The following is a 26,190-nucleotide window of genomic DNA, read 5'->3' on the forward strand; positions in this document are numbered from 1 at the left end:
AGAATATTCAGCATCCTGAATATTCTAATAGACAATATAAATTTCTATAAGAGGTCAATAGTGTATAGCTCTTCACAAAGAAATTGACTAAGGAATCCTCCCTCCTTCTCCCTAAAATCTTGGAACAGTAGAATCAATAAAATAAAATATTTTTTGAGGGGCTGGGGCTGGGGCTCAGTGGAAGAGTGCTCACCTGGCATGCGTGAGGCACTGGGTTCAATCCTCAGCACCACATAAAAATAAAGGTATTTGTGTCCACCTACAACTAATATATATACATATATATGTATGTATGTATGTATATATGTATGTTTATAAGTAATAGTCTTTTATGGTATCTTTATACTTTCTCTTCTGATGATACAGTTCAAGGTCATTATTATATATATTTTCTGGCTCAATATTGGGAAATACCTGGGTTCCCACCAGCCAAACATACTAACACTGACCTTTTTTATTTTTCATTTTTAAGAAGTCTCTTCTTAGTAAATGTATTTCTAGAAGGGATAGTTATCAATTCTATTGTTAATTACTTGTTAACAACTTTAGCAAGGATTGGTTTAGCCAACAGAGAACAGGAAGGATCCTTGGTAGAAGTTAACAGAGAAGTAGGATAAGCCTTCCTCAGTGTTATGCACACTCTGTCTCTTCCATGCTGGATTTCCTTACCTCTTTACATGACATCCTAAATTTGTTTTTTTTCTAAATGCTTTTCTTGACTAAAAGTAGAAAATGAGAATATAGTTAGCTTCCCCTTTACCTCAAAATCAGTGTTCAGAGATGGTGTGTGTAAAGTTCAGTGTTGGTAAGAAAGGCAAATTACCTGTTTTCCCTCCAAATGAAATGTTCTTCCCTTAGTTCTTCAATGGCTGTCTCTTTAGCTTCAGTTCTTGGCATAAGGATCCTCCCTATCAAAGACTTACCTGACTGCTACAACAACATTAAAAATTTCCCTCTCCTCTTTGATAATGCTCATTAATCAAAGGCCACCAGGAACACACTGTAATTTAATCTAACAAATTTGGGCTCATTAGATGCTCCTAGGCAGCAAGTGAGACCCCATGTTTTGACAAAACATGGAATGTCTCAGTAAGAAAATCTTACAAGGGACTTAGAGGATTGGGGCTTGTGTTAAGGAAGGGGGTTAGTTCTGGATTGGGAGCCATCATGAAATAGGAGTATGATTGAGTATTTAATGAGTCTTCATTGGGAGGCAGGAGAAACCAAGAGGGACTGAAGCTGCAATGGGTAAAGGAGCAGTGTTCACTCATGATAGCTGGGAGAGAAGGATGTTTGGTCATTTCAGTGGCTTGCACAGTGTCCTTGGTTTTACTTCAGTATCACAAAGTGACCTTAGCTGATGTTGTTTTGCCAGAAGATTATTTATGTTCCCCAGGAGAACAATGCAGTGAGTGCCAGGATCCTTCCTAGCTAACAAAGGGATTTTTTTTTTCCCTTTATAATGGCTTATTCTGTATAATTTTCTTCACAATACAAATCAATATACAACAATTATCTAACATTTGTTGTTGTTGTTTGGTGGGTTTTTTTGTTTTTGTTTTTTTTTTTTTTTTTTTTTTGGTACCAGGGATTGAACCTAGGGGCTCTAAACAGCTGAGCCACATCTCCAGCCCTTTTTTGTGTTTTATTTACAGTCAGGGTCTCACTAAGTTGCTTAGAGCCTTACTAAGTTGCTGAGGTTGGCTTTGAATTCACAATCCTCCTGCCTCAGCCTCCGCAGCCATTGGAATTACAGGCATGCTGCCACCATACCAGGGGACAATTATCTAACTTATGTGTCTTTAAGGTATTTGTGATTTATCTTCCTCAACACATACAAGCTCTGTGAGAGCATAAGGGTCATCTTTCTTATACATTGCTGTGTCCCTAACATCAGAAGCAGCCCTGACATTTGGTAGATACACAATTAATATTAGTTGAATGGATGTATACATTAGATGGCTGGGGAACAGGCTCATCGGGGAGCTGGGAGAGAGGGAAGGGAAGTGAGAAAGTGCCAAAGCGCACCCCTATGGTACAGCCATTTCAAATTATCTCTGGGTTGTCATGTCCTCTGTAATAAGATATCTCATCTGGGTGGGTAAGAAGCTACTAAGTAGAATGAATGGACTTTTAAATTATAATTAAAGAGTTTGATGAGATTGTGAAATGTTAAAATCCAATTTATTCTGTCTGGATAGTTACAGAAGGTATTCCAGGCCTTGCCAATTTGGACTGTTATTACTTTCACAAAATAGAAAAGTCCTTTTTATCCCCTTCATACATTGACATCATGAAGTGGTTTGCCAAAGCTATCATTTTAATTGCCAGGCCAGAAATTTTTCTATATATGAAAAGAATGGCAATAAATTGTCTTTTTCCCTCTCATTAAAATACTTTGATATGTCTAAAAATCAATCTGAACCTTTCAAGGAACACACTGCAGGTGAATATGCTTCCAACTACAGTTAAAGACTTAACGACTATTAGCCACCATTTAAAGCTATATTCTCGAAAATATTCATTGAACTATTGTTCCAAAGCTAGCAAAATTTGTATCCAAGATGTAATAGTGATGATTTATGTTTATATTTACTCTTTGCATAGTTTTTATTAACTGTTTTTGATGCCTCCTGGCACTTTTTCTTACAAAGATTTTTTTCTTACAATTACTACTTGGTTGAATTCAATAAAATTATTGAGTGCCTTTTTTGTGCTATGTGTAACACACTATGCAATTCATTTCTAAGAAGACTAAGAAATTGTAAAGGAAAATACATAATTCTGCCTTTTTCCATAAGAACCATTATCAGCTATGTATAGCTTACTGAATTATCTTACCTACTGGTACTGAAGAAATTAAAAAACTATTATCCTTAGTCAAGCACTGCTTAACAGCGTGTTCTGAGGCTGATATGGTGTAGACTTACACTGCTATGAGAATATAGTTTCTTCATGTACTTGGAGAAAGCTCCAGAGACAGGATGCCTATGTGCAGATACCAACTTTGCCAATAGCTAGCCATTTGGCATTTCTTTGCCTCAGTTTCTTTGTATATATGTAGGAATAGTATCTATTTCATAAATTATTTCAAAAATTAAGTGATATTTAAACTTTTTTAAAGGGCTGAGTATACTGCCTGGGACATAGTAAGTATTCAATAAATATTACTTTTCTTATTATGTTACTATTATATGTTATCACTATATTTTTATCATTAAGTTTACAGATCTGTAACTGATTAGTGGACATTTTACAGTAAAAGATCTCTACAATATTTCATACAGAAAACAGTATGGAGTTTCACTGTGTAACTTAGTCACAATTTTTTGAAGCAAGCTATGTGTGGAAATTTCATGAGTGTTGTTTCATGAGTGAATATTAGTAAGACACAGTTATTATCATTCAGGAGTTCCCATGTGAAAATTCAGGGACTGCTGTGTGGTGAGAACAAACTCTAGATTTCTTAATCTGTTAATGTGTATGGAAAACCAAATTTTCCTATTTCTCATCTCCTGCAGCCTATTGGATTATATAAATTGACACATGCCCCCTCCACAGAGCTTCCTTGATTTCATGGCCTTGGTTAAGTCTGTCAGCTACTCATTTATATCTTCATTCTCTCTCTCCTTCCCATTACTGCTCTACTACAATTAACCATCATTTATTTATATCTACTCATCACCTAGGTATGGAGTACTTGGCCTTTAGCAATAGCGCACAGAGTATAAAGGCATGAACTAGCAAAATATACTATTTGATTCATATCCTGACTTATGTGCTATCTATGCAAACTTGGGCAAGTTATTTAGCTTCTCTGAGCCTCACTTTTCATTATTTATAAGAAAGACAAAGATGCTAATGTCTACTTTGAAAATTGTAAGAAAGAAAAAAAACTTAAGCCCCTAGTACTTTTTTTTTTTTTGCATGTAGTAAATTTTTAAGAAATAATAGTTTATATTACTGAAAATAAGCTGGGCACAGGCACATGCCTATATTCTCCACTACTTGGGAGACTGAGACAGAAGGGTCACTTGAACCCAGGAGGGGGAGACGAGCCTTGAAAAAATAGTAAAACTCTGTCTCAAGAAAAAAAAAATCAAAATTTATCTATGGTGTCATGTCCTTAGGTGCACAAATGGAAATGGTCCCCAACAGGAAAAGTAAGGGAAAATCAACTGAGAAAAAGAATTAAGTGGCTCAAATCACTTTATGGGGTGGATATAGTGGTAGATGAACATTAGAGTTACCATGAATAATCATTTCTTAAATTAATGAGAAGTGTCTGAGAACTTTCAGGATGTGGTTCTAAAATGGAACTTTGACTACAGTGATCACTTGTATACCCTTTGATGGAGCAAATTAAATGACCCACAAAATAGAGAAGCAGACCAGAACTATTAACTTCAAGAAGATGTTCAGATTCCCAGATTGAAAGGAATAGTATTTTTATTTTGGGAGGCCAGCCAAACTGGACCCATAGAATAGGAACTACTCAAGAGAAGCTGTGACTGCAGAAAAACACTGCCGTTACCAAAAATTTTGACAAAGTATCAATAGGGGGGTGTGGTGGAAGGGTAAGGAAGTGACAAGTGTCAGTGGTTAGGGGTGGAGTGGTATCTGTATACCTCAACCTGTTTCCCTTCCTGTTTATTCTTTCTTGCTGGTACCTCTCATCCTCTGAACCTAACTTGGAAGCCAAAGGACAAGGAAGCTCAGATGGTTCTATTCCTAGAGGCTATCCTACCAGAAACAAAGCAACAAAGGGCAGAGAATAGATTAAGAAAGCAAATAGATAGTTCAGTACAATCAATCTGGAGTTTGAAGACATTGAGAGGACAAAAATGGGTGGATAAAAGTGAGATAAACCATTTTCAAAAATCCTCCAGTGCAATCTGTATGTATCTGTACAACTGTACATTCTACAGTTGTAACTCTGAAGGGCATGCATCAACAGAGTGGTGCTCACATTGGAAGGAACCTGGATGTCTTTTTATTTTTTATTTTGAGACAGGGTCTTGATAAATTGCTTAGGGTCTCATTGAGTTGCTGAGGCTGGCCTCCAACCTGTGATCCTCCTGTTTTAGCCTCCCAAGTTGCTGGGATTACAGGTGTGTATCATTATGCCAAGCTGCTCACCTTAGGTCAGGTCCTATTATCTCAGCCTTAAACTACAACAGTAACTTGTTAGCATGTTTTTCCAGTTCTGTGCTTTTCTCTTCTACCCACCCTGCTTCTTGCTAACAGATCTCTTCTACATAGGCATCCTTTGTTCAAAAGCCTCTCCATCTTTTCCAGTCCCTTGCTCCGCAATCAGTGCCTCTATAAATCAATTTCTTACATCAGAATCTTGGTGCCTCCTTTATCTTCCTTGCCCCTCACCACTCATATGCAACCAACTAATCACTAAATTCTTTCTGTTCTTTCAACCTGTTCTCTACATAACTACTCAATTTATCTTTTTCTGCAATAGAAATGGGATCCTGACACTCTTCTGCTTCAAACTCTTTGGGGTTTTAACTCCATGGTCTTGAGAATGAATCTCAAACTCCTTGGCACATGGTAAAGGGTGTTTCATGATCTGGCTCCTATAGGCCTTTTCAGTCCTGGCATCTCTCCCAGCTATCTCCAGCTGGCAGGCATGCAGCTTATACTCTAACCTTGCTGAACTAATTTCACTTTCCCTAATGAGGCCCATGATCACTGGCCTACAGTCCTTCTCACATGTTGCTCTCTACACCTGGAGTACTCTTTCCTCCTACCTCTCACCTACTCTATATTTTTTGGACTCAACTTTCTTGATTGCGATTACTACCCCTTCCTTCATCCTTGGATTGCTACTACTCAGAACAGTGCCTGGCACCTGGTGGGATCTTCAGTCAGAGAGGTCAAATATATCATTCATGTTCTTGTTGCTGGTTAAGAACTGAGATATGGTCCAGCCTTCTGATTCTAAGTTTTGCATACATTCCACTCCTTTACATTGGCTCCCACCTTGCATAAAACATCTCTGGCATAGTCTAATGTCCCAGTTCATTCATTCATTCAAAAAATATTTATTGAGGGCTAGGGCTAAAGCTCAGTGGAGGAGCACTTGCCTAAAAATAAATAAGAATAATTTTTAAATATTTATTGATTTCTTAATATCTGCCCATGTACTGTGTTAGATAAAGATGGTAACTGATAAACATGTTGTTCCTTGCCTTCAATCTATTTTTAGTCTGATAAAGGCTAGAAATGTTTTCATAGGAGTAAGTATGAGGTAATAATTTAGCCAGTAAGAGGGGCAACTAGCCTAGTCATAGGGGGTCAGGAAGGCTTTTGGAGTTTAAGCCACACTGCATGAAACGTAAACACCAGCAAGACAAAGAAGCAGAGAGGGAGACTTTAAGGCACAAATGAACAACAGGGGCAAAGGTTCTGAAGATTCGGAGACTGTCAGTACAGGGAAAAGTTGTTCATGATTGCAGAAGCACAAAACACTGATAATACTGAGAAATGAATCTGGATCTATGCAGAGTTTTATGATGTTAAGGAGTTTAGACTATATCTCAAAGGCAATTCAAAGGCAGAGCTGAATTTTAAACAAGTGAATTTAAATCAGATTTAAATTTTAGATTTAAATCTCTCTTTGCAATATAGATTAAGGTTGTGGGGAATAGTGGAAAAGATAGGAGTAGGATAGAAGAAGAATCAAGAATTCTTACCTCCAAGAAAGAGAATATAAAGAGGCAAGCAGTTTGGGGGAAGAGGAGAAATTTCCCTTTTGGTTGTATTTAGTTTAATTAGTTGGTGTGTGGGTTGGAAGCTCAGGAGTGATGTTGGGACCTGAATTACTGATTTGGGAGACATGAGCATATAGAGAGTTATTATAGCTATGGGAATACATGAGCTCACTGAAGAAAAATAAGAGGGGAGATGCAGTAATTTTCGGCAGAACTTTCAACATTGAAGGGAAGAGCCAAAGACAAGGATCTTGGGGAAACTGAGGGAAGAGCATTCTCAGAGGAGGGAAGGGTTATCAGTTTAATGCATTGCTGAAAGGTCAAATAAGGAAAGAATTTATAAAGGCCTGTTGGATTTTGCAAGGAGGCCTTTGGTGTCCTCAGCGGGAGCAGTTTCAGTGAAGTAATGGGAGCAAAAGCCAGAGTGAAGAGAGTATAAGAGAGAGAAAAGAAAGAGCCAGTGTAGACCACTCTTTCAACTAGTTTAACTCTGAAGGAGGGAAGAGAAAAAGGGTTTTACCTGACAGAAGGGTTTTAATGGATGGCAGCATTTCTGCTGCAGGTAAACTTTGAGAACATATAAAAGTCTAGAAGAGAGACAGCTGATGGGATGAGATGGAAGGAGCAATCATGAACCCTGGTGGAAGCTCTGGCCTTACCTAGGAGGGGACCTGTTCCCTTTTAACAGAAGAGGAAAAGGAAGCAAGGATTTTGGTGCTGGTAATTTTGTGGGTTTGGTGGCAAAAAGTTTGGGGGCCCTCATCTAATAGCTTTGGAGGTGAAGTTGAGAGTGTGGAAGAGAGTGGTGGGGTGTGGGACTTGAGGAAAGTGAAAATAATGCTGTGAGGGCAGGAAACCAAGCTAGTCCTGGCCTCTTTCCTCTTTGTTTTCTCCTTTCTCTTGGCCATCTCCTGCAGGATTTATGGCCTCAAGTCACCTCCACACAGATGATCACAAATTGACATCTCTAGACCAGACCTCACTTTTGAACTCTCAATCTGCCCAAAATTTGAATCTATTGAGATTGGGTATCTCAAAGCCTCCTGCAACTACCTTGTTGAGGGCGGGCCCCAAATGGCTGTTGTTAAGGCTCCCTCACTAGGACTTCTGGTGGGCTATGTTATGCTTTTAGTGTGTAGCCAGAGCTGGGAACTGGCTTTATTATGGTTAGTCAAGGCCAGAGATGCTGTGACTCACTGCATAGATCCAAGGTCATAAACATTAACTTGTGAGCATGCCCCCTGCCACGTAACCTGTTGGCAGTGTGCCCCCTTTGTTTGAGCTGCATATAAAAAGGGCGTAAGGAAATGGGCAAAAGGGGAGCTAAAATGAAACTGGCTGGGGGCCAAAGCTGAAGCTGGGGGCTGGCTAATGGCTGTCCCATCACTGATTAAAGCTTGTCTACTATCCTAACTGCATCTTGCATCTTCTTTGGCCTGCAGAACCCCGAATCTGTTTCATGGGTCAGAGTCCCTGCATGACATACCTGTCCCTCTTACTTTAGCTCCTGATTGACTAGATTGTTGAGCCTTCCTGGGGATTCAGTCAATGTTTTGTTTCTAGAATGTGTGGTGTGGTCTCTGATGTGCAAGGCCCTCTTTTAGCTGTGCCCACCCTCTTCCCTCCTTCCACCCTTGGTCACTTTTGTTTATATTTCATTTGCTTATATCAGGTTATGAGCATGACACCCCAAAATATGGTGCCTTGGCACACTGAAATCTTTGAATTGAGGAAGGAATGGTATATACCAAAACGAAGAAGAAACTGAACAGACAGGTCTTGCAGGGTTCCCCTCAGTCTTTTATCATTAGGTTATACCCTTTTATTCAATCATATTCCTACACTGCTGTCTATTCTTCATTAAACCTGAGCATAGGAATTGGGAGTTTAGCTCAGGGGTACAGCACTTGCCTAGTAAGTGGAAGGCCCTGGTTTGATCCCCAGAGTAACATACATACTCAGAAACCTAAGCATAAAAATAGATTTCCCTGGGTCTTTGGATCTTCATTTTTGAAGATTCTTGTGTCATGTAAAACTTGGATTAAATAATTTGTTATAGTTTTCCCCCACTAATCTGTCTTTGTCAGTTTTATTTCAAACCTAACCAAGAACTGGAAGAAGGTTGAGGAAACATTTCCTCTTCTATACTTAACATGTTGTTCCCGAACTCTTTCCACATGTTCAAATCCTATCTATTTCAATGTCTTCATTTTCAAAGCCACCTTTCCTATAAAGCATTATCTGATAGCTCTTCACTGGGCGGGGGGACCCCAAACTTACTTCTTCTTATTCCTCCTTTATCTGTAATTTCCTTGTGGTTTTTATTATTTTCTCTCTCTTAATATACTTGCTGATTTACAGGTTTTATATTGTCTTCCATGCATTAGATTAAGTCCTTGAAAGCAAATCAAGGTTATTGTATTGTTTATATGAGAATTGATTATTGAATTAATGATAAATGACAAATTCTCTGTTCTGATGCTCAAATTCTCTCTACATGTCATTATTCCAATTTTCTTTCTGTTGATGATTCTATATAACATCATGAATATTTGTGAATGACTCCAGAATATTTTTAGCTCTGAGCTCTTGCCTAACGTGTACTTCTATATTTTTAATATCTTGCTTCATCTTTTAAATTTACTATGTTGGAGGCACCCATTTATTATTTTCTCATGTTTCCTATCCAAAACAGGCTAAATATAAATACTACCACTTCTGAATGTCTTCACTGTTCTAGTACTTACAGATGAAGTCTTCCCCATTCTTGTTTTTTAAATGTTATTGTAATTTTTATACCTTTATTTTATTTATTTTTATGTGATGCTAGAAAAGTGACCTACCCACTGAGTTATGACCACAACCCCCAATTCTTTTAAATTTATTTTATTTACCATTTTAGGTGTTATTATGGCTATTTTGTTAGTTTTTCATTGTATACTGTGCTTCCCAAATTATAGTATAAACTTCAAGAGGCCAGGAATTTATATATAAATGTGTCTCTTCTTTGCTACATCCCTTCCCTTCTTTCTATAATCTCATTTCCCCTCTCTCTTTCTTTTCCCTCCATCCTCCATTCTCTTAAGAAAACTTAGCTACCACCAGGGGGCAGTGGAAATGTCAGAGATTGGGAGGAAAAAAAAAAAAAAAGGCTCCGGGTTTACCAGTTGATTCTTGTAATAGAACTTAATAAAATATCCCTACATTCTCTAGCTTCAGAGAATCAGTTGTTCTATGCTTAATTCTGGCTGCTAGGTTTTAATAGAAGAAAGTATCTGCAAATGCCATGATCAACTGGTGCATGGGGATAGGTTGGAACATCTTGAGAATGTAAACCAGAAGAAAAAACAAGGCAACTCTGCTAATGATGCTTAAATTTTTAGAGGAATGATCTGTGAAAATTCAGTTAAGTTTATTCTGTTCAGCTGAGGACTAAAAGGTGCGAGTTGTATGGAGTTAGTTTTTGCCTCATCAAGAAGAACTTCTAACAGCAATGATGGAAGAAAAAGTGGTTTTGGATGTATTGTGAAGTAAGCAACCTGCAAGTCTGAAAAGTTCCCCAAGCTAGGGGAATTTCTCTTCAAAATGTGGTTGATGATAATGGATTAGATGATGTCTGATGACTCTTCTAAGTCTGAGTAAAATCCAGGAGTTGGTTATTTGATCCATATTTCTAATTTAGGCCCAAAAATGGGCCTATAAAATCTACTCCCTTAGATCTTTGTGACTTTGGTGGATGAAGTAAAATCATGGCCTATGGTAACTCATCCAGAGTGAACCCTTTGATCTGACTGAATCAGGTGCTGAGAGGTGACTCAGGAATAGATGGTAGGAGTTGACATCCTCAAAAGGAGATATATTTTACTTTATTTTTAGAATACTGGGATTGAACCCAGTATTGAACTGAGCTACACCTCAAGTTCTTTTTATTTTCTAAGCAAGACCTAGTCTTGCTTAATTGCTGAGGGTCTTGTAGAGTTGCTGAGGCTTACTCAAACTTGAGATCCTCCTGCCTCAGTCTCTCAAGTGGCTGGGAATACAAACTTGAACCATTTCACCCAGCAAGAGATATGTATTTTAGAAGTCACAGAAGAGCAGAGAACAGTAGACTCTATTCAGCAGACTCTGGGGCTATTGAAGAGAGAGGAAGTATTGATATAGCTTTTGGTCAATGATTAAGAAGGGGAGAGATGAGAGTAGGAAAGGGGAGTAGTGGTATGTTAGGCTATTTATAGGCTCAAGGACTAGAGAATGCTCAGGTTGTAGTAGAGGTTATAGTAGGCAGGAATTTATTGCAACAATACAGAGAAATAAAAATGTTGTTGTTCTGGAAGTTTGTTGAAGATGTAACTGCAGCTGGCCTTTCAGCAGGGACTATCACCTTGTGCACCCTGCTCTAGTGTTTCCACACAGTGAGGTCTCAGTCCTTTCTCTCTCTGCTCTTGCTTCTGGTGCCACTGATCATCTTTTCTCTACTCTCCTTCCTACCATCCCAGAGCTTCTGTTTTCTCTCTGCTCTCACTTCCCTCTCTATGCCTTTGTGTATCTACCCTGACTGAGGAGTGTACCTTGTGGTCATATGCCCAAGAGAGAAATTTAGATGGTTCACTGCCTCTCAATAGAGAGCTTTTCTGTTGAACAGAGTGCATCTACCAGACTTTTGGTAGAGAAATGCCAGTTAGACCACCATCATGCTCCATCTGTTGAGCCAAGAATAATAAGCTGTATAAGGAAGTCCTGAAAGGAGGCAATGGCAGGGCAGATTTTCTGAGGCATGAAAGAAGTGGTAGTGTAACTTTCAGGAAGTTGCTTCACCAGACACTTTTGGAAGGAAAACCAGGGTGAATTCATGATGAATAAAAACAACGGCTAAAAGTCAATCTGAAAATACTGTCCAAGGAGTATTTTTTTTTAATGAGAAAAAGTATGAAAGACTCTCTTTTTCAACTTGCCTCCCATGAAGAGAGACAAAAATATAGAAAAATAAAAATAATTAGAATGTATTTTTCCCAGCAATGATACTCTGGAAAAACTGCAAAATTCCTCCTGCCCAGATGCCTAGTCCAGTACCCTAGTCCAGTCCTCAATCGGCAAGATTTCAGCTATTTTTTTGGTGTCTGTGTAGTATGTTCCTTATTTGTTTAAGTTAATTAGAGCCAGTACTTGTCGCTTGTAACCAAGAAACTCTACAAAGAAAGTAGTCCTTTCTAAACTTCTTGTGTAGGGAGTCAGCAAAATCAATCCATGGTAGAAAGCTGATACTTAGATATCTGTGCATCACAACCCCAGGAAAAGAGAGACAGGTTCAGAATTAAGTATAGATCAAAAGAATTTAATATTTGAAAACATGCCAGCTCTTTTTAGGTATTAAATAAACTGGGGCAAATGGCACAAATGACAAAAATAAAAGTTAGACAGCTTTTAAAAGAAAAAAAACCCAATGACTTCATATCTTTGATGGTATGGAATTAATAACATTACAAAGTATTTAATATGTAGGTGTAGGGATGGTTAATTTCCCCCAACTCAAGGATTTATCTGGATTTGCCTGTTGACATCTGACCTACTTTTCAGCATTCCAGGCAGTAATTATCCGAAGCCCTCCCCAAAGTCTCAGTCCATAAAATCCTCCTTTTAATAGACTTAACAAGCCTTTAGCATGCTCCTGCAGCACTTCAAAGTCACATTGGCACCAGAGGAGTGTTTTAACACATGCAACACACGGAAGTGCATTCTGGGGTTTCTCAGGCTTAAGACAAAACTGTAGGGACACAGACATTAGGTACTGCAATCTGGGGAGATTCATATTCTGGAGGGAATCCTTGGGATGTGAGAAGGGAATGGTGGTAGAGTTTTGGGTTCTTAAAGTTCTTGAGAAAAAGGAAATAATCTGAGATGAATCCTGTTTGAACCAGGCAGTGGACTATTCTGATGAAGTCCATCCCATTCTTAAAGTTAACCCATTAACTTTTCAGTTTGGTTCAGGCAATATGGGAATGGCAGGACCAAAGTTACGTTACTCTTAAATCCCTTTCCCATCCATTCAGAGATTCCATTTCTATTCCTACTTACATACATTGCAGATAGGGATTTCAGTTAATGTGCTCTGCCTACAAAGTTAAAATGTCCACCTGCTCATATGCTCAGAAAGGAGCAAGGAGGGAAGCATTTATTAATTGGTTCCAGAGGTTCTGTGTCTGCCAAATGTTTCTCAAAATCAAGTATGACACAATTGGGGCAATATAGTAATTGTTTTGTTATTTGAGAACTGCAATGTGGAAACTGCTAGTCATATATGGCTATTTAAGTTTAAACTAATTAAAATTGCATAAAAATTCAAACCAGGGGCTGGGATTGTGGCTCAGTGATAGAGCCATCGTCTAGCATGTGCAAGGCCCTGGGTTCGATCCTCAGCACCACATAAAAATAAATAAACAAAATAAAGGTATTGTGTTCAACTACTTCTAAAAACTAAATATTTTTTAAAAAATTCAAACCATCTATTACACAAGCTACATTTAAAAAGGTCAATAAGTGGCCAGTGGCTACTGTACTGAACAAGATAGATTTATGGAACATTTCCATAATTGTGGAAAGTTTCATAGGACAGCAGTATTCTGGAATAATGAATTCTATTCCACCATCATTGTGTTTTTATCTGTACTAGTTAGAACAACAACAACAACAAAAAAAAAAACTGCCCAGGAGAGACTGGGAATGTAGCTCAGTGGTAGACTGCCTGGCTAGTGTGCACAAAGTCCTGGGATCAATGCCCAATGTCAAATAAATAAATAAAAACTTCCCAGTAGATATCTTTTTTTCTCTCAAGTATTCTTTATGCAAATACCACAGGTGTTGTGTAAAAACATAATTAGTTATTCCACCAACATTGGAACCTTTGATAATTCTAATGCTTAATATTTCATCCTCCTCTAGTTCAGCTAGGAACTGTGTCTAAAGAAGGTGATTACAAAGTGTAAGTCATAAATATAGGCAATTAAATCATCACAATGAGAATGAAAACTTTCCTGGAATCAAGTGGAAAATTATTTCAACAGTAAATTTTATTTTTGCTGTGAAGATAGTTCAGTATTCTTAGAAAATAAGCTCTGAAGTTTCTTAGACAAATACGAATGCCTTAGTTACTATATACTTTGCAGTTGAAATATTGTGCTAGCCAAGTGCTTGTTTTATTCATAAAAGATGATGGTGTCTGTATTACACAAGCAAGGCTATTTGTGTACTCCAAACACATCATTCTAAAAGATCTGCCACTTGATGTATCTAACACATATAGTGCAATTATCAATTGGCCTGAAACAGGTTCTAAATATTTCTAGGATTTAAAGAACTGTAGTCCCTTTAAAAGTGAAAACTATTAGGCTCACTGAAAAAAAGCTCATTAAATATATTTGTAAATTAAAATTAACAATTTTTTTTTTCATATGCTTGTAAATTCGTTTTTAGTTTATGTAAATTTTTGAAGTTGGAATTATACTCAAGTTCCAACCTTCACATTATAAACTATGTGCTAACTCCTCTGGCTAGAACTTTGGTGCATCTAGTCTGAAAGATTATTTAGTGGAGAAAGTGAAGGAAATTTTTAAAATCCTTATCTCTATGCATTCCTCACTCCTACATAAATGTTTATACCTGTTTGGCATTTTAAGGCCATCCTTTGAAAAGCATGAAAAGAAAAAGTTGTATAGCTAATTTACACTGCTAATTAAGTTCCCATGGATCAGACCTCAACCAAACCAAAAAAGAAAACAACAACAACTAGGTAGCTGGGCGATGTATTTAATGTCGAGCTTGCTGAGTATTAATCCAGTATTTATATTTTGCTTAAGCTGGGGGTCTTCCTCCCCGGACACCACCACTTTCTTGTAGTCTTCCAGGTAGGGTCCAACTCTTCTTTGGCCTTAGGAGGTAGTGAGAGGAGCGCCAAAGTTGACAAAGCCTGAAACAGCTGGCGGGCAGTGCGGGAGCCAACCAGACTGGAGTGGGCCTGACCAGAATAAGCCGGACAGTGGGCGTGGCGTTCTGGGGGCGTGGCCCCGTGAGACGGTCACGTGTCTGTCCAGCCGCCAACAATTCGGGAAGGCGCGCGCGCGCTCTCCAGGACAGCACCGAGGAGGGGCAGTGTCCCCTAGCGGAGTCGCACCGCCTCCCGCTCTGCCGGGTGGCCAGCGCCGGGGCCCAGTAGGGTCCTCGGGAGTGCGAGCCGGAGTCGGCGACGGCCGCTTCAACAACGTGGGGCTGACAGACGGAAAGCCTGTGGTCGTGGCCCTCGCCTCAGGAGCTCTGGGAGCCTGGGTGACCGCGTAGGTCAGTTTCTCGCGGCCGACCTCGCCTGGAATCCGAGGCAGCCTCAGGTTCCTGCCAGCCCCGTGCTCCGGGTGGTCTGCCCGCGCCTGGTGGGAGGTGAGCGCTCCTCTCCCGGGAGTTTCGAAGGCTCGTCAGGTTCGTGATGCCGCAGCGCGATCTTGGCTTCTCGGCGGCGGCTGGCTCCCCCAGCACTGCAGGAAGTTGTTAAAAGTAACAAACTGTTGGCATTTGTTGCACTTCCACTACGAGGTGCTGCTACTTCGTGCTGATGCCACATGCATCACCTACCAAGCCTTCAGCTGCGTGCTTTCTTGGTACTTTCATGTGTGCATGGTAACTTTTAGTTTCCCTCTAACAACGGGAGGATTGATTCACAATGGAAGTCACGAGTTGTTCATGTGACCATGTTTATTATGTACCGCGTGGTCGGTTCAACACACGTGAAAAAATCGTAGGGGTATCAGCGTGAAAGACCGCAGCTGCACAATAGAAACTGGTGGGAGGTGAGCGCTCCTCTCCCGGGAGTCTCGGTGGCTGGTCAGGTTCGTGAAGGAGTCACTTATCCTGAGGCCCTGATGATTGGCAGGAGATGTCAAAGGGGGTTATCCTGACTTAGCTTTCAGGTGTCTTGGTTTTTTTTTATGCAGGCAATATTGTGAAATTAAATTTTGCAGTGAGATAGTGTAAGTTAAGGGTGCTTGAGTGTTCCTAATGTACCTCTCAGGCTTTATGAATGGTTGAATAATTAAGTCAGTTGTGAAACCAGTGATGTGTTTCCCTAGAAATTGAAGTATGCATTTTGGATATAGAGTTTGGGACACCCTCATCTCTTTACCCAGCATTTGGAAAATAGTTTGTTGGCTTGAAGTCTGTCAGTGTTCTTATTCTAACTGTGATACTTTGGAATTTTTGCTAAAGTATGCTAGATAATACATTCTGAACCCCTCAGCTGAAATTGTTAAAGCTCTCTATTAATCGGAGAATAGCCACAAAATCTGCTCTAAATCTCCCCAATTCTAAATTACTAGGTGGAATCTATCCATAGGCTATAGGGAGAAAACAGTAACAGTGATTTAATTTTTTTTTTCATTTCCCCCAGGCATAGTAATTTTCTAACAGCGTTTAAAAAATGATATTCAAAATGGGAGTTAACAGCCATAAATTGAGTAGATTTATCTGAAATAGTTGTATTTGGATGTAGGACTTTGAGAATGTCTTTTATCAGATGACAATTGCTAGATATCTAATTATGAATCAGTAGGAATTTGTGATGGATGGCTAATGCTTGTCCCTGGAGGCTGCTCATTTTTGCAGGTATTGTAGCAATATGTGGACCTGTGTTTCAGATTAGCCAGGTTGTATATCTTAAAGACACTCCTCTCCCAGAATTGCCTTAAATAAAAAAAAAAAAATGATACTGTTTAACACCAACAATTAAGAATACAGCCAATCTCTTTTGAGTGATGTCTGTTAAATAAATTACAAGTTTTCTCCTTAGAGATACAGCTATGTATTTGATCATGCTTTTCAGTTGGAACTCTGTTGTGGCAATTTCTTAACCTGTTGACATTACTGTTAAGCAAGCTTCATAAGTATTCCCTTAAAAAGTCAAAGTAGAAATATACTTAAGTGGGAACACTTGGAGGAGACAATAAGCTAGTATGTGCATGTGAGAAATTGAACATCGGAAAATTTAAGCTGTGTCTATCAGAATTTTGACTCTGCAAATTCTGTGCAGTTCCTAGAAAGAGTACAGGTTTTGGCTATGCAGGAACCTGTTTATACCAATAATTCATTAATGAAGTTTCAGTAAAGATTCACACACTCTGTATAGTATATATTTACGATTTACCATCCTGGTGACATGTCTTTTATGATGTTCTTGATCCCTAGAAATGTTGAGTTTTTCTCACTTTACATGATTTCCCCCATCAATGTTATATCCATATTGTCAGTACTAAGGAGGTGGGCAAATATAAGAAAGTTTTAATGCAGTCAGTAAGAGGTTGTAGTAATTTGCTGATAGATTTTTATCTGAGTTCTTATTCATCAACCTTCAAGTAGAAAATGATGCACTATATAGTGAAAGCAGTCCTTCACTGAGCATTTTCCTATCATGTGACAATAGAAAGTAACCACATGTGTATTTTGTGTTTAAAGCTTCCCTTTAAAAGATTGGAGTTGTGGTGCATGTCTGTAGTCCCAGCTACTACTCCAGAGGCTGAAGCAGGAGAATCAGTTGAGACCAGGCTTTCAAGGCCATGCTAGATGACAGTGAAACCCCTGTCTCAAATAAACAAACAAGAACAACAGCAAATAAGTCCCTATAAAGAGAAACTTCTATGATGCATAACTGGTCATTGAATGTAGAAAAATTATAAATAACCAGTGAATATATAGGGTTGGTGTCTAATTATGTCAAATTGGCATCCAATATTGAATATGAATAAGAAAGTTCACATATAAAGTGAACAATAATTTGTTATAAACATTGTATGCTGATTTCAATGGTTTACATGCTGTTATAATTATAGTTCAACATTTTCCCCCCAGAGGAGCAACGCTCTTAATGAGGGCACAGAGCTTAGAGGGAAAGTTTTACTGAATTAAAAATTGATTGCCAAGTGCACCTGTGAAAATACACCTGTATTTTCAGTTACTCAGGAGCCTGAGGTAAGAGAAATGCAATTTTAAGGCCAGCCTTAGCAACTTAACAAGACCCTGTCTCAAAGAAAGGACTGGGGATGTAGTTCAGTTGTACAGCACCTGTATTAAAAAAAACAAACAAACAAACAAAAAAAAACTTTATAAAACAACAATGCGAATGCTTCCTAAAATAGCTCTTATAAATTGCTGTTTTCCTTGAATTGCTGAGTTTTGGATATTTCTTTTCAGATAATAAAGCTTTGTAAAACTAGAGGGACCCAGGCAAGGTGGCGCACGCCTGTAATCCCAGCAGCTCCAGAGGCTGAGACAAGGAGCATTGCGGGTTCAAAGCCAGCCTCAGCAGTGATGAGGCACTTAGCAACTCAGTGAGACCCTGCCTCTAAATAAAATACAAAATAGAGCTAGAGATGTGACTCAGTGGTTGGGTGCCACTGAGTTCAATCCCCGGTACAAAAAAAAAACAAGTGGAACGACATACTATAATTCAGATTTTACTTCCTCAGTGCTCACATAGGAACAAATATTAGAATCAGTGGCCTTTAATTTTAAAGGCTGATTTGAATTTTATGAACTATATAGCTTTGTCACAGCTCATGCTTAGAAGTTACAGCTTCTGGCTGTTACTCTACTATCATATTTGGCAAGTAACTTTAATTTTGTGCTTTTCAGTTTTTCAATTCTGAAATTGGTGTCAGATCACACATGAATCTCTGCCAATGTTGAATTTCTAAAACAAGCAAAAAGTGCCCTTAATGGTTTGGGTTAAAGCAAATGTCATACTTGTATGGGAATATATGTGTATATGAGTGTGACACACATAGCTATATGATCACATCAGAGAACTTACTGATTGCTCACTACAAACTAACAAGATTTAGAGCAGAAATTAATTTTCTTGTCATTGCTGTGTTTTTAAAAAGTAACTTTAATTTTTAATGCTTTCCCAGTATTAAAAGAATGTCAGGAAGAAACATATCATTAAGCAGCTAACCACTTTGGAGTGAAGTGCTAAACATGCTACAGTGTTTTTTTTTTTTTTTGTAAACTTTAATTGTTGGATGTATTTCAAAAATTATATTAATATCAAGCACAAAAGCTGTATCTGAGAATTTTTTCTGGCTTGTGTGTGTGTGTAGACACGCACGCAGAGCTCTAACCCAGGGACTTGTATATGCTAGGCAGTTGCTCTATCTCTGAACCACATCCTCAGTTGTGTAAGTTTTAACCACTACATATGGTTTTAATGATTTCTGAATTGTTAAACTCCCCAATCCATTTGTAGAACCTTTTCATCATTTAAACTAAAACTATACCATTAAATAATAGTTCCCATTTTTCCTTCCCTTAGCCCTTGGCAAACACTATTCAACTCTAGTCTTTATTAATTACTAGCTATGTTGTAAGTGAAATCATACAATATTTGTCTTTAGTGTGTCTGGCTTATTTCACTTAGCAAAATGTTTTCAAGGTTCATCTGTGTTCTAGCATGTGTCAGAATTTTCTTTTAAAGGCTGGATTATATTCCATTGTGTGTATTTACCACATTTTGTTTTTCCATTAATCTGTCAATGGATTTTCAGGTTGTTTCTACCTCTTGGATATTCTGAATAATGCTGCTGTGAACATAAGTGTTCAAATATCTGTTTGATTCCCTCCTTTCAGTTTTTTGGGGGGACACAGAAGTAGAATTGCTGGATCATATGGAAATTCTATGTTTAAATGTTTGAGGAACCACTGTACTTATGTTTTATGATGTGCAGTTAAATATTACAGGGATGGTTGAATAAGTTTAGCTTGGATGTCTTTGAATTTTAAACTTTTCAAATACTTTTAAATGACACATTGTTAAATACTTAAGTTTTTGATGTTGTGGTGAATTAGCTCTTATCAAACTTCATTATCTTTGAATTATCTAGGAATTTTCTATTTTGATTCTATAGAATTCTTTGATTTTGAAATTATACTTAAAAGTAGCCATTTAAATTATAAAATAGATTCCTGACCAAGTTTACCATGTCATGATCACCCTTTAAGCCAAAAGTTTTAGAGTCTCTGCTAAGATTTCAAAAATGCTGGGATCACAGAACTTATCTACTAAATTGAGTTTTCAGCAGCACAAAATTATCAGGTATGAGCGCCAGTTTAAATTATTTGTAGTGTTTAAAATACAATAAAATGTAGAAATTTGTAAATTTGCTTTCTACACAAAGAAACAAAATGTAAATTTGCTTTCTTCAAAAAGAAATTAAAATTAAAAGTTTGCCTTCTTGGTCTTGGAAGAAATGAAACATGGCAAAAACGTTGTGTAGTCTCCCAGTTTTTGAAATCCATGTTTTCTGTCAAGTTTTTTTCCCTTGAAAACATTCTTATGACCATTAAATTCTCTAATTAATAAATTAGAGCATGGAATTGGGTGAATGTGAAAAGACTAGATGAAAACCATCTCCACAAAGTGATCAGGAAAAAATACTGTTGAGTTCACTGATAAAGTCTGGCACCATGGCTGTCATCTCTAGTCTCAAGTAAATTGGAGGCTGAGGCAGGAGGATAGCCTGCCTCAGGGATTCAAGGGATTCAAGACCAACCTGGGCAACATAGACCTTACTCAAAAAACAAACAAAAAATCCAACCAAAACTATATTCAGTATAGCAAAAACCCATTCTAACAAGCTTCATTAAGGGATAACTTGTGTTTTTCTTTGGGCTTAAACATCAGAGACAAAGCACTTTTCTGTAATAAACTCTCATGGTTTTGGAATATTTTAAAAAAACCTGTTCAACATGAATTTGATTTTTTTTAATCAATGTAATTTTTAGTCACAGAAATTAAATACTTTATAAAGAAACATCAAATTAAGCAAAGTAGGAGTTAATAATTCTAATAATCTTGGAGTATATTTTAAAATGTTCTCCCTTCTTTGGTATGATTTTATTTCCTATAGCATGTTAGAAATAAACTTAGTTTTCTTTTGCAAGAAAAAGTGTAAATTCATTCTAGGGGGAAATTTGATTGCTCCCAAAGAACTATGTCTCCATTCATCTGGTTAACTGATATTTGATTACCTACTGTGTTCTAGGCACCATGTTAGATAGGGATATAATGGGGACATAATAGTCACAGGATACTTGTTCTGGTCTAGTTTATAATCCAGTCCAGGAATAGCCAAAGAAATGGAGTGATTGGGAATGGAGGGGGCAAGTCACACCTCTCTCCAGAAAGGTAGAAAGCAATTTATTTGTACATTTGCCTACCCCATTACATTTACGGGTTTTTCTAGTGTAAGACATGGTTTTATCATCAGTATGTTATCAAAGGTCAGAGCAATGTCTAAAATGTGTAGCCTTCAACTCAGTGTTCACTGATTCATCTCCTCGTGTGGTATTAGGGATAGGGAAAGTGGTGCTGGCCCTAATGGTGACAGGGGAACTGCAGCTTCATGTGGATGTCATGTCGGACACCTGAGCCCCCCTCTTTCATTTATGCCAAAGTTTTCCTCCTTTCTGGTTCAAGCTTCACACCCTGGAAACATGCCCAGGTATCTAATATCCTAAAAGTAAAGTCCTCACCCTCTCTTCAGAAGGAAGTTACTTTAAAGGGAACTAGTTCCTTTTTATTCTCCATTCACTCTTCAATGTACCAAAATTTATTTTTTCCCCTGCCTCTTATTTCCACTGAAAAGTATTTCATCAATGGCCTTCTATTTGCCAAACCCCTAGGCAGTGTTAGGCGCCATCCTTCATACCCTTTCTTGGCATTTCATTCCCATTCACGCCCCTTAAGTGTGCTAATATTCTCTACTTCTAATACTTCTGTGCTGATACCCTCTACTCTCTCTCTCTTTACCTTTAGTCTTTTTTTTTTTTTTTTAGCTCCTCTTCACTGTCCCCCTCTTCCAGTATATAGGGCCTTTTACCCCTGTGATAACTCCTCCTGGTGTTTTTTTTTTTTTTTTAATGAGGGTCTTACCCATGCCTAGCATGTGCTCTGCCACTGATCTACACCCCCAGTCCCAACTGTTTAAATTCTAACCTATAGATGCTCTCTTGTGCTTAAGCTGTTATTACCTAATTTCTTAATAAGCATTTCCATTTCCCACAGGAATCTCAAACTCACTACAACCAAAATTATATCTTTTCTATCCCATATCTTGATGGATTTCTATATTTTTTATCTGGTTGTGCAGGTTACAAACCTTGTATACCCTTGTGATGTTGGAGAATGACTTTAGGAACCAGTTTAAATTTCATTTTCTCTGTAATACCTTCCATAATTAATGTAGGCAAAGAGCTAATGACTCCTTTTCTTCATGCAACCATTGTCCCTTATACATTGGAGTATTTTGACACATATGATTATCATTTGCATGTTTACCCTGTTCCTGGAAAGCAGGGACTGACTATCTTATCCATCATGGTACTTCCTGCCTATAGCAGCTCCTGCCATTAGTACATAGCCAAGAAACATAAACTTTAATCCTAATACCAGCATCTATGAGCAATTGTCATGGTTAATATATCATAGGAGGTTGTTTAGATAATAGATTTATCTTTTTCCTATTTGCAGAAATGGAAGAATTTAAAAATATTTTTTTCTATTATCTTGGGGTGGTGAGGATCCAAGGTAACGTAGAATACTTCTAGTATGTTTTAAAGATATTTACTTCAAATATTGTTTAATCCTTTAAAGGATGATAAGAATATGAAATGAAATCTCATATAGTATGCTAGCAAGTCTAGAGTCACTTCTAGTTTAACGTACTTGACTAAAAACATATAAGATCATCTGTGATAAAATGTGCATTTATTTAGAAATGTAGATTTTTAAAATTTTCAATAACTTACACTTGCCTATTATAAAGAAATGCCTTTAAAATAAATAAACAAACCAACCATCTGTCCAGGGCAAACAAACAAAAAATGCCATTATGTTGTGGGAAATTTAGAAAATTATATTTAAAAAAAAAAAAAAAAGGCTTTTGGGGCTGGGGATGTGGCCCAGTGGTAGAGTACTTGCCTACTGTGTGCCAAGCCTTGGGGGCCATCCACGGCATTACAAAGGGAGAAAGAAAAGGCCCTTATTATCACTCATAATTTCACCACAAGGAGTAGCCACTGTTGTCCTATTCTTATTCTGAATGTTTAGGGTACATATAGAGATTATATGATACCACATATCTCTACTACAAATGGAATCTTGTTTGATTTAACAATATATTGCAATTTCATAGTTTTAGAAAGTTTATGACACTTAATGTTTTTATATTCAGTTATGTGAATGAACCTTTATTGATGAACCTTATATATATAATGCTACAATTAATGTAAGTATTGTTAAAAATTCAAATTGATTAGTCAAATATTATTTTAATAAGTGTACACATTAATGAATGCAAAGGGGATTATTTATAAAAGCTGATTAGCATATGGTTGCTGATAGAAGTCTCTCAGGAAGCCAGGTGTGGTGGTGCAGGCCTGTAATTCCAGTGGCTCAGGAGAGGCAGAGGATTGCGAGTTCCAAGCCAGCCTCAGCAATTTAGCAGGGAACTCAGCACCTTAGCAAGCCCCTGTCTCAAAATAAAAAGGGATGGGGATGTGGCTCCGTGGTAAAGCACCACTGGGTTCAATCCTTGGTACCAAAAAAAAAAAAAAAAAAAACTTTCACAGGAAAATTTACTTTGAAAATAGGTTTTGGTCGAGAGTCTGCTTTGTCTGCCCAGAGATTTTGTGGAGCTTTTTCAAAGGAAGTCAATGAACAGGCCTTGCCCAGTGTGGTTATTTATTAGGGTTGTAGTAGGGGACAGGTCATGGCCTCTGGTTGGCAGGAATTTGTAAGGAAAGTAGGCTGCTTCTGAGCATAGAGGCCAACCCCTAGTTCTCAGGTACAGGTGGAACAGAGCCTTTCTGAGGGGTGGAATGAAAATTCTTGGCAGCAAAATGTGGAAAACCTGTAATTTTGCGTGTGATCCACACAGCAAGTATGGATAAGATCTAGGCCAGCACCCAGCTACATTTCAATATTTCATTTTACTTTATTAATTTCCTGTGTCTCATGTCTTCTGCTTCCTTGGTTTGTGAATTTTGGGCCATATCCTCCATTAGTTTCCTAAAAAATTGGGAAATGAGAAGTAAATTTTGTTCTTTTTCATGGAAACTTGTAGAATCTTGTTTATCATAATAGTTCTAAAATTTCATGATGCTGTGCTTTAATGGGCTTTCTTTTGTCTGTAGACCAGAAATTGTCCAGAAGTTTTGGGTTCTCAGTAGGTTCTACATTGTTGTAAATTTATCTGAATTATTTTGTCCTGCTGATTTCTGTATTTTCTTTTTCTTAAACTTCTGTCATTTGGTTGTTCCACCACCTCAACTAATCCTCTTGATTCTCTTATATTTTCTTCTCTATTTTCTCAACAGCTATATTTTGTAGGAGGTATTCTCAAGCTTATTTTTCAATTCTTTTGCTGAGCTTTTATTTTCACTATTTTTAATTAACAGTGTTTTTTTTCCTATAATTTTAAGAATTTTTTGGTATTACAGGATTTTCAACTTTTAGCTTTTTCTCTGAATAATTTGTCTTCTCTAGGTTGCTTTTCTTCCTGTTTTTGTTTGGTTATAGTCTCTTTCTTCAGGTTTTTGAGACTTTATTCAGTTATCTTGACCTTGGTCATGGGCCCTTATCTAAGAGTGGGGAACTAGAAAACTGATTGGAAACTTAGGAAGCAGGGGGTGTCCATTTATTTAATCTTGAGATAGAGTTTTGCTAAGTTGCTTATGACCTCATTAAGTTGCTGAGGCTCACTTTGAACTTGGGATCCTTCTGCTACAGCTTCCCCAGCTGCTGGGATTACAGCTGTGCACCACAGTGACTGGCCATTAGGTGGGCCCTTCACCTTAAGGTTCATTTGGTGTGGACATTTGCTGGGAGCTCCTGCTGTCTTTCTCCTTGAAATGTATTTTCTTTTAGGGACTATAATTGAAGTCTCCTCATGGAGAGAAGTGCTTGACTTGCCAGCACTAGAAACGTTGGGGGTACTGCTGTTATCTCTGCATGGGCTATTATTTTCTGAAATTATGCCTTCAATATTTGTTCTCCATCCTGTATCCTAGAGGCCTTCTCTTTTAGCCTCTGCAGGAGATTTTTTTCTGACCAGTTCTCTGGTGTTGGACATGGATTGTTTCTAACTTTTCACAAGAGTAAGTAATTCGGTCTTTATGAATATGCTTATAAGATAATCTGGTGTGTTTTTGTAGGATAGATCCCTAGAAATAGTTGTCCATACAGAGTAAGTAGGGTATGTGCATTTTGAAGTTTATTGATGTCACTAAATTGTTGTCTCTCCCTATAACATGAAAAATTTTATGAATTTCTATTCATCTTAGCAGTTCATAGACATGCACATTTTCTGTCCATGCCAGTATTGGCTATTTTAATCTTTTCTTTTTTTTTTACTTTTGCTAATCTGGTGGGCGATAAATACCATTTGTGTTTATCTGTATTTATTTGATTTATTCTGGAAATTGCTGTTCATAAGATTTGCTCATTCTGATATGTTTTAAATTTGGTTGTGGGTCTGTGTTTAGTTTGGGGCTTGGTAAGAAAATAGAAAAAAAATTTAAATATAAGTGTGTTCATTCCAGAGTCCTTATTTATATTTTTACTATTCATTTTTTCACAGTTTTTAAGTATTAATTTATACTACATCACAATGTTTCTATGTGATTAGTCATATTTTAATTGTATATCTGGTTATTGATGCAGTAATAATAACTATTTATATAATATTACATATCTGACAAAATACTTTTGTATGTATAATGTTATAACAGTTCATGAGGTTGGTTGAATTTTGCAGATGAGGAAACTAAGGCTTTGAGAAGTTAAGAAACTTGCCCAAATGTGTATGTATTTCTTTATAATAATACAAAAGGCCAGGTTGTGGCCCTGCAGCACAATTCATTGTGTCTGTTATTAGTGGCAAATAAGGATGATTCTTTCCCTTTTCTGTATTAGCAGGTAAATCCCCAAACTAATTATGTTCTTAGATAATAGCAATGTTATTTTTTTTAACTAGAAATGAACACAGAAACAGAACAACAGCTTCTCCACCATGCCAGAAATGGCAACACTGAAGAAGTAAGAAGGCTGTTAGAAACCGTGAAGAGGAAAGAAGTAATTGCTGACATTAACTGCAAAGGTGAGCTTTCACTGGATTTCATAGTTTTCTCTTGAGAATCCACACAACTCTATCATATACTTAACACTGATCTTATCTTTGGAAGAATCCCCACAAAATTGGGTGAAATGTATTCCCACTCCCCTCTAAGCTAGATCCATTCTTAAAATATTTATGGATCCTAAACCTTATAGGCTCCAAAGTTGAGCCCATGTCATGCATTGTCTGATAATTGTTTTTCTTCTTGAAGATACTTTAAGTTGAGCCAATAGGTCTGAATGATTTTTGTTTGTCCAGCA

The 26,190-nt window shown here is 37.6% G+C and overlaps 1 protein-coding gene across 4 annotated transcripts in view; it reads left to right on the plus strand.

Moving 5' to 3' along the window:
* Positions 1 to 26,190, plus strand: part of Osbpl1a (oxysterol binding protein like 1A) — a 226,335-nt gene that overhangs the window by 5,476 nt on the left and 194,669 nt on the right. The window contains exons 1-2 of one of the 4 annotated variants that reach the window (XM_071602836.1): positions 14,832 to 15,188; positions 25,790 to 25,912. In XM_071602836.1, the coding sequence (XP_071458937.1) occupies positions 25,792 to 25,912 (121 nt within the window). In that variant the 5' untranslated portion in view covers positions 14,832 to 15,188; positions 25,790 to 25,791. Of the gene's footprint in view, positions 1 to 14,831; positions 15,189 to 25,789; positions 25,913 to 26,190 lie in introns of those variants that run through there. The other 3 variants (XM_027935653.3, XM_071602838.1, XM_071602837.1) reach the window with 3 other exon arrangements.

Source organism: Marmota flaviventris, chromosome 16, assembly GCF_047511675.1.
Source record: "Marmota flaviventris isolate mMarFla1 chromosome 16, mMarFla1.hap1, whole genome shotgun sequence".
NCBI classification, from domain to species: domain Eukaryota; kingdom Metazoa; phylum Chordata; class Mammalia; order Rodentia; family Sciuridae; genus Marmota; species Marmota flaviventris.